General features: G+C 39.1%; 1 protein-coding gene across 1 annotated transcript in view; it reads right to left on the minus strand.

The window, feature by feature from the left end:
- The window catches only part of SUGCT (succinyl-CoA:glutarate-CoA transferase), a 732205-nt gene that overhangs the window by 632018 nt on the left and 90166 nt on the right, over positions 1 to 10021 (minus strand). Inside the window, exon 10 of the mRNA XM_032430614.1 lies at positions 5367 to 5374. Coding sequence (XP_032286505.1) covers positions 5367 to 5374 — 8 coding nt within the window. The remainder of the gene's footprint in view (positions 1 to 5366; positions 5375 to 10021) is intronic.

Here is a 10021-nt window from a genome sequence, read left to right on the forward strand (position 1 = left end):
TAGGATGAATTTGGAAGTTTTCCTTCCTTTTCCATTTTTTGGAATAGTCTGAGAAGAATAAATACTAACTGTTCTTTCTTCTCTTATTTTTTTGAGAGAGAGAGCACGTGTAAGCAGAGAAGGGGATGGGGAGAGGGAGAAAGAGAATCTTAAGCAGGATCCACACTCAGTGCAGAGCCTGACAACGGGGCTCAGTCTCAGAACCATAAGATCATGACCTGAGCCGCAATCAAGAGTTGGACACTTAGCCGACTGAGCCACCCAGACACCCCACTAAATCTTCTTTAAATGTTTGGTAGGATTTGCCTGTGAAGCCAGGACTGGCCCTGGACTTTTGTTTGCTTGTAGTCTTCTTTATACTAATTCAATTTCTTTGCTGGTTATCACTCTGTTCAAGTTTTCTATTTCTTCCTGTTTCAGTTTTGGTAGTTTATGTTTCTAGAAATGTGTCTTTTTCTTCCAGGTTGTCCAATTTGTTGGCATATAGTTTTTCATAATATTCTCTTATTTTGTACTTCTGTGGTGTTCATTGTTATTTCTCCTCTCTCATTTGTGATTTATCTGGGTCCTTTTCTTTTCTTTTTGATAAGTCTGGCTAGAGGTTTATCAATTTTATTAATTTTTTCAATGCTCCTGGCTTCATTGATCTGTTCTGTTGTTCTTTTTTTTCTTAAAGATTTTATTTATTTATTTGTTTGAGAGAGAGAGCATGTGAGAGAGTACAAGCAGGGGGAGCAGCAGAAGGAGAGGGAGAAGCAGGGAGCCCGATGCAGGGTTCAATTCCAGGACCCTGGGATCATGACCTGAGCCAAAGGTAGATACTTAACCAACTGAGCCACCCAGGCACCCCTGTTCTATTGTTTTGTTTTGGGTTTTTTTTTTTTCAGTTTCTGTATCATTTATTTATGCTCTACTTTTTGTTACTTCCTTCCTCTTGCTGGCTTTAGGCTTCATTTGTTGTTCTTTTTCTACTCCTTTCGGTGTAAGGTTTGGTTATATTTGAGAGACTTTTCTTGCTTCTTGAGGTAGGCCTGTATTGCTATATACTTCCCTCTTAGGACCACTTTTGCTGCATCCCAAAGGTTTGGATCATTGTGTTTTCAGTTTCATTTGTTTCCATGTATTTTTATTTCTTCTTTGTTTTCCTGGTTGACCCATTCATTGTTTAGTAGCATGTTATTTAACCTCCATGTCTTTGTGGTCGACTTCTAGTTTCATAGCATTGTGGTCAGAAGAGACGCATGGTATGACTTCAATCATTTTGTATTTGTTGAGGCCTGTTTTGTGACCTAATATGTGATATATTATGGAAATGTTCTGTGTACCCATGAAAATAATGTATGTTCTGTTGTTTTAGGATGAAATGTTCTCAATAAATCTGTTATGTCCATCTGGTCCAGTGTGTCATTCAAACCCATCGTTTCCTTGTTTATTTTGTTTAGATGATCTATCCATTGGTGTAAGTGGGGTGTTAAAGTCCCCTACTATTATTGTGTTATTATCAATTAGTTCCTTTATGTATGTAATTAACTGTTTTATATACTTTGGGTGCTCCCATGTTGGGTGCAAAAATATTTACAATTGTTATATCTTCTTGTTGGATTGTTCCCTTTATGATTATATAATGCCCTTCTTTGTCTCTTTTTACAGTTTTTGTTTTGAAGGCTAGTTTGTCTAATATAACTATTGCTACTCCAGCTTTCTTTTGACATCCGTTTTCGTGATACATGTTTCTCCATTCCCTTACTTTCAGTCTGCAGGTGTCTTTAGGTCTAAAATGAGTCTCTTATTGGTAGCATAAAGATAGGTCTTGGTTTTTTTATCCATTCTGACACCCAATGTCTCTCAATTGGAGTAGTTAGTCCATTTATATTGAAAGTAATTATTGATAGATATGTATTTATTGCCATTTTATTACTTGTTTTGTCATTGTTTCTGGAGATTTTCTCTTATCCTTTCTTGTCTTTGCCACTTTTGATCTCTCCTTTGCACTCAGAGAATCCCCTTTGATATTTCTTGAAGGGCTGTTTTAGTTGGTCTCAAACTAACTTTATAAAACCAATTACTTTTTAAAATAATTTAAAATAAAATATAAATAAAACTTAACAAGTTACTTCACCATTAACTCTGACTAATCAATGATCAGCTATGTTTAAGCACTGTCACCTCAGAATGGTACATGAATTAAGGGCAAGTTGATTATTTAATACAGACTATTTAATCTATTTTATTAATATATTAATATTCATAATTAATGAATAAGATTAAGATCAAGGAAACATATTATCCTGACATGAGTCATAAAATCAGAAAATATACTTAATGAGCCTAAGAACTCACAATCCCTGTAATATTTAATGAGTACAAAGTTCTGCACTACACACTAGTGTTATAAAAATAATACGTTGAGGAGCATATATTTTAACCAATGATCAAATATAGTAGAATTTTTTAAAAAGGGAAGTATGTGTTTGTGTATGTGGGTTTAAGAGGAGCCATATCTCTATTTACAAGCATACTTTGTTTTAAAGCAATTCGCGTTATTGCACTTCACAGATACTGTATTTTTTACAAACTGAAGGTTTGTGGCAACCCTACATCAAGGAAGTCTATCAGCACCATTTTTCCAACAGCATTTGCTCATGTCGTGTCTCTGTGTCACATTTTGGTGATTCTCACAATATTTCAAAAGTTTTCATTATATATTTGTTACGGTGACCTGTGATCAGTGATCTCTGATGTTACTACTGGAGCCTGAAGATGTGACTGAATTGCTGCAATCTCATGATAAAACTTTAATACACAAGGAGTTACTTCTGATACGCGAGCAAAAAAAGTGGTTTCTGGAAATGGAATCTACTCCTGATGACGATGCTGTGAAGACTGTTGAAATGACTATAAAATAGATTAAGAATATGACATAAACTTAATTGATAAAACAATGTCACGGTTTAAAAGGACTGACTCTCAAACTATGAACACTGGTAAAATGCTATCAAGCAGCATCACTTGCTGAGAAACAGTTAGTGAAAGGAAGAGTCAATCAATACAGCAAACTCTGTTGTCTTAGTTTAAGAAACTGTCAATGGGGGGAGCGCCTGGGTGGCTCAGTCGTTAAGCGTCTGCCTTCAGCTCAGGTCATGATCCCAGGGTCCTGGGATCGAGCCCCGCATTGGGCTCCCTGCTCCGCAGGAAGCCTGCTTCTCCCTCCCCCACTCCCCCTGCTTGTGTTCCATCTCTCACTGTGTCTCTCTCTGTCAAATAAATAAATAAAATCTTTAAAAAAAAAAAAAAAAAGAAACTGTCAATGGGGAAAACTATACCCATATAGTCAATACATCATTGTTCATCAGTTGACGAATATAACCCTTCTTGATGTTTAATGACTTATTACTTAGAACACATATTACATATTTATCAGTCATTTACTTTCCACAATCTCATACTCATTGATTTCCTTCCCAATCCCTTCTCCATATGCCCTATGCATTAAAAAAATGAGATGGCTAGACAGATAGATAGATACTTGTTTTGAGTAATAACTGGTTAGCATTGAGCCATGAACATGAAAAAAGTAATATGATTTCATTTGAAGCACAAGATCATAACTTAATCATAATATATAGACCTTAATAAGTCATTAACTTCTGTCAGAGACTATCAAAGAATATCTGCTGCCTCCTTTAATGCAAAGGGGTTTTCAATAATAACACCTCTCATAATGCTTCCAAGTGTTACCCATAAACCACCTCCATTAGAAGCATTTGAGGCCATCATTAAATATGCATTACTGATTTGGGTTAAAGCTCACAAGAGTGGAGCTGAGGAATCTGCAGATATACCAAGCACTGGCTGATTATTCTGTGTACTGTCTTGCATTATATATAATTGTGTGCTTTTATATTTTATAAAAAACATTTTATTTGCTTATTACAATATCTTGAACAGAAAGGATGTAAATATCACTTCCAGATACACTTCACTGAAACACAGAGAAGCTATATGATATGTTCAAGATCAAGTAGCACAAGGCCAGGTATGCATTTATTCATTCATTCAACATGAATTGATGAGTGCTGACTAAGCACCAGACTGGTCGAGGCATAGAGACACAGCAGCAACAAAGCAAAGACTATGGTCTTATGAGGCTTATATTCTCCTAGGGCACATTTTAGGCAGTCAGTCAACATTACACAAGAGTAAATTAGATAGAGCCAGGCCTCCAGACTCTGAATTGAATGCTTTCTCACTACATCTAATGGTTGATTCACTAACTGTAACATATCATATCATGCAGCATGCATAAGCAGGATGCAAATACAATAAAAATCAGGATTCATTCTTAGGGCAATATGGAGAGTGGATATAAGCATTGGGGTATAAGGAGTAGAGCAAACCTGGGTTCAAAGTCTGGCTTTGGCGCTTTATATACCAAGGCAGCACTCTGAACAAGTTATCTAAGTCTTTAAGCTTTAGTTATAGAATTTATCAAAACGACCTGGAAGGATCAATGCTAGGATCAAAACACATAACAGGCCCGTGTTACCGGTTCTCTCTTTCCCCACAATCAAATAGGAATCTTATCTGACAACACCACAGCACACCTAACCTAAAAGGCTAGATTTTAGGGCGCCTGGGTGGCTCAGATGGTTAAGCATCTGCCTTCGGCTCAGGTCATAATCCCAGAATCCTGGGATTGAGTCCCGCATCGGGCTCCCTGCTCAGCGGGGAGCCTGCTTCTCCCTCCCCCTGCTTGTGCTCTCTCTCTCTCTGTCAAATAAATAAATAAAATCTTAAAAAAAAAAAAGGCTAGATTTTAGATTTAGTGGAAGTCAACTGTCACCAGTTTGCTTAAATTTTATCATAAAGACTGCTTTCACAAATTTTATCCTATATTATATACTTAGATGATGCCCCTTTGGGATAAAAACCGCAATATCATCCCATTATTAAAAAAAAACATGCAATTCGAGTGCTTTTTTTAAAATCACGATACTAGTCTATGCAGTGAGACTAGTTTTCTAGGCAGAAATATATTAGATCATCACTAAATATATTAGATAATCACTCGTTTTCTAGGCAGAAATATATTAGATCATCACTAAAAAAATGTGTATATATACTAATGTGTCTTCTCTTCTTATCTAACTATTAAGTATTATAATAAGTCCCTAAACAGTAAGTTCAGCTCCCACGTCCTAACTCTCCAACTTAATTTTCTCCCTTCTTTGCCAACTCACAACAACCCAGTGACACTGGCATTCCTTTGGTTCCTCAAACCTACCAGAATCCCCAGCAGTTAGACACCATGCATGGTGATGCCCTCTGGTCACCAGCCTAATGCCTACCTGGGTCTCACCTTAAACCTCTGGTCCTCAGAGAAGCCCTCCCTGACCATCCATCCTAGTGAGCGTGGGCTGCACTGTACAGGGTGATGTGGTGAAGCCTCGAGATAATGATAAATGATGGAGAAGCCTGGTTCCAATCAGTTATCTGACAAGATGGAGTTATGCTCCAACACAAATACACAGCTGCGTGGGTCGATAAAAGTTCACAAGCAGCATGATATAACTAGCAATAATGCATCCGCATTGACTAATTGACAATATTAGCAAGGGCTTTCAGAAGTGATCCCTCCTCTGCCAAGGTATAATGCATTGCTGATCACAGGGAGTTCTATTAAGGGCAACTCCCAATATAGCACAATTCTCTTCACTTCTGCTTTTATCCCTGGCTGTCAAACAGCATTTTGCAGAGAACTTCGGAAGTATGATAATGGTCTGAGGCACACTGTGACATATGTTAATAGTATATCGAGCCCTTTCTCAGAGTTCTTTTTATTTGTAGCTAATGTTTATTTTCTGTTAATGTTTGTTTTCTCCACTTAAGGACTGTGCCTACCCCATCGTCTGCTGTATGGCCAGTGCCTGCCAGTTCCCAGCTTACAGGAGAAGTATGTGCAATAACCACTGGATAATAATAATAACTAATAATAATCACTGGATCGATGAATTAGGAAGTAAGGGTGTGTCCATGTGAAACAAATACGGTATACAGAAGTTAAGTTTACTTAATACATGTAAACTCTACAAAATAGTGCTGGGCACCTAGTAAGCACTCACTCAATGTTGTCATCATTTGCTCAGCTAGGGACAAAAATCTCCCAAGTGCATAACGGAAGAGAGAAAGGCCGTGAGTGACTGACAATAGACCACTGTGTGGTTAACCCCGTCAGAGCAGAGCACAGCACAGTAAAGGAACCACAGTAATCCTTCACAACAGCGGTTTCTGAGTTAATTCATTTTAACACGTGAATATACAAATTTAACAGCCCAAGATCTTTTCACATATTCATGGTTGAGCTCAGCACTCTTTAAATAAAACCGCTCACAATAATCATGTCTTGTACACACAAGCACTTCTATGGGATAGAGCAAAGAGAGGGAGATCCATGCTCCATTCTCCCAGCGGATGGAAAGAAAGCTGGTGCCCTTAAATATTTTAAGGAAAAGTCACACATTTTTTTCTTAGACTCACAAACATGAAACAGACAATGAAAGTACAAATACTTATATTTCAAGTCACCGACATCCCCACAAGCTCCTTTAAAATTAACAAAAAGAAGTAAAGGCTGCAAAAGACTCGAGGTCCCTCTGCCTCCGGCAATCCCAGAACCACAGACGTATTTCCTAAATGACTCACTGACGCAAGTGATTCGAGGAAGGAACACCTAAGTGGAAAAAGTTTTTTACGCCTACCAATCCAAGCTGTTTTGGAAATGAGTGTCTTTCATTATTTTTATTTGTTAGGCTCTCACACTTTCCTTTAACTTTCATGCCATTCTTACTGTTTACTCAAAGAGTCCATTTTCTAAGAGTCTTCAATCCAAGCAAACACATTTTAGCCATCTGTGTACTTCTTAGGAAATTCCCAACCTATTATCAATAAAGAGGAATTGATATAAAATCAAAGAATTCTCCCACTGTCAGAAGCTAATGTATGTAACAATCAGACACAACTCCACCTAAGGCTTTAAGTAACAAATTTTAAAATACATTACCAGTGAAGGGAGGAGCAAGATGGCGGAGGAGTAGGAGACCTGGATTTCGTCTGGTCCCAGGAATTCAGCTGGATAGGGAACAAACCATGCTGAACACCTACGAACTCAACAGGAGATGGAAGAAAAGAATAGAAACAACTCTCTGAACAGAAAAGCGACCACTTTCTGGAAGGTAGGACCTGTGCAGAAGTGAATCCGGGGCGATATTCGGGAGGATAGACGGCGGGGGAGGGGACCTCCATCGGCCGCTTCTGGCAAGTGATAGAGCCGCGGAGCACAAAATCGGAACGTTTAGAAGTCGGCTCCGCTGAGGGACGTCGCTCCAGTAGCTAAGCGGGGGGGTGGAATCCTCGTGGGACAGTGTGGTCTCAGGACCCTCGGGGTCACAGGAAGACCAGGGGTGCCTGAGTGCGGCAGAGCTCCCAGGGATCGGAGCAGGGAAGCTGGCTGCAGAGACGGAGCCGAGGCGCGGGCTCTCAGCTCGGGGTTGCCATAAACCGTGATCCGGGGCACAGTCGGGCCACTGCTCCTCCAGCAGGGACCCAACAAGCGGCAGATCCGGGGAGACTCCCCTTCCTCCCCGGGAGGAGCGGCACAGGAGCACACTGCAGGGATCTGCTGGGTTTGGAGACTCCACCCGGGGTCGGGTGCCAGAGATAGAAACGCACGGTCACAGGCCGGGTGAGCGCGGAGTGCGGCCGGAGGCTGGGGAGACGGGAATGACTGACTGCTTTTCTCTGGGGGCTCACTGAGGAGCGATGCCCCGAGTTCTCGGCTCCTCCGGGGAGGAGATTGGGAGGCCGCCATTTTCACTCTCGTCTCCAAAGCTCTATGGAAAGCTTGCAGGGAACAAAAGCTCCAGAGAACAAACCAGAGCAAATTACTTAGCCCGGACTGGCAAGGGCGGGGCAATTCCGCCTCCAGCAAAGACATTTGGGAACCACGGCAACAGGCCCCTCCCCCAGAAGATCAGCAAAAACACCCAGCCAAGACCAAGTTTACAAATCACTGAGAACGGCAGAACTCCAGCGCTAGGGGAATAATGCACATAGAATACATGCCTTTTTTACCATGATTCTTTAATCTTTCAAAGTTATTTTTTTTAACTGTCTTCATTTTTTTTCTTTTTTGAATTTCTCTTTTTCCCTTTTTAAACCAACATCTTATCAATCCCTTTTTTAAAAAATTTTTTTTATTTCTCATTTTTAGAATCATATTCTATCCCTTCATAGTAGTTAACCTTATTTTTGGTATATATATATATATATATATAAGTTATTCTCTCTTAAAAATTTTGAGATACACTTTCTTCTAACAGATCAAAATATACCCTAAATCTCTAGTATATGGCTTCGTTCTAGTCTCCTGCCTGATCACATTCTCTCCCTTTTTTTTTTTTTAAATCCTCTTCTTTCTTTTTCATTAAACTTCTTATTTTATCAATTCGTTTTATAAAATGTTTTATAATTTTCATCTTGACACTCATATTCCATCCCTTCATCGTATTTACCCTTATTTTTGTACATATATAAGTTTTTCTTTCTTTAAAATTTTGGGAGGCACTTTCTTCCAACAAACAAAATATGCCCAAAATCTAGTGTGTGGCACTGATCTATGAACCAGCCTGATCATATCTGATCATATTCTGATTTTTTTTGTTTTTTGTTTGTTTTTAGCTTTTTCTTTTTCTTTTATCTTTCTTTCCCTTTCTATTCCCCCAGTTTCAGGTCTTTTCTGACTTGTTTAGGGTATATTTTCTGGGGACGTTGTTACCCTGTTAGCATTTTGTTCGCTCATTCATCTATTCTCCTCTGAACATAATGACAAGACGGAAAAAATCACCTCAACAAAAATAACAAGACATAGTACCGACTGCCAGGGACCTACTCAATACGGACATTAGTACGATGTCAGACCCAGAGTTCAGAATGATGATTTTAAAGATACTAGCTGGGCTTGAAAAAAGTATGGAAGTTATGACAGAAACCCTTTCTGGACAAATAAAAGAACTAAAATCTAACCAAGTCGAAATCAAAAAGGCTATTAATGAGGTGCAATCAAAAATGGAGATTCTAACTGCTAGGATAAATGGGCAGAAGAGGGAATTAGTGATATAGAACACCAAATGATGGAAAATAAAGAAGCTGAGAAAAAGAGAGATAAACAACTACTGGATCACGAGGGCAGAATTCGAGAGATAAGTGATACCATAAGATGAAACAACATAAGAATAATTAGGATCCCAGAAGAAGAAGAAAGAGAGAAAGGGGCAGAAGGTATATTGGAGCAAATTATAGCAGACAATTTCCCTAATTTGGGGAAGGAAACAGGCATCAAAATCCAGGAGGCACAGAGAACCCCTCTCAAAATCAATAAAAATAGGTCAACACCCCAACATGTAACAGTAAAACTTATGAGTCTCAGAGACAAAGAGAAAATCTTGAAAAGAGCTCAGAATAAGAGATCTGTAACCTACAATGGTAGAAACATTAGATTGGCAACAGACCTATCCACAGAGACCTGGCAGGCCAGAAAGGACAGGCACGATATATTCAGAGCACTAAATGAGAAAAATATGCAGCCAAGAATACTATATCCAGCTAGGCTGTCATTGAATATAGAAGGAGAGATAAAAAGCTTCAGGGACAAACAAAAACTAAAGGAATTTACAAACAGGAAACCAGCCCTACAAGAAATATTGAAAGGGATCCTCTAAGCAAAGACAGAGCCTAAAAGCAACATAGACCAGAAAGGAACGCAGACAATATACTGTAACAGTCACCTTACAGGCAATACAATGGCACTAAATTCCTATCTTTCAATAGTTACCCTGAATGTAAATGGGCTAAATGCCCCCAATCAAAAGACACAGGCTATCAGATTGGATAAAAAAACAAGACCCATCGATATGTTGTCTGCAAGAGACTCATTTTAGACCCAAAGACACCCCCAGATTGAAAG

The sequence above is a fragment of the Phoca vitulina genome, unplaced genomic scaffold (assembly GCF_004348235.1).
Source record: "Phoca vitulina isolate PV1807 unplaced genomic scaffold, GSC_HSeal_1.0 scaffold44, whole genome shotgun sequence".
Taxonomy (NCBI): domain Eukaryota; kingdom Metazoa; phylum Chordata; class Mammalia; order Carnivora; family Phocidae; genus Phoca; species Phoca vitulina.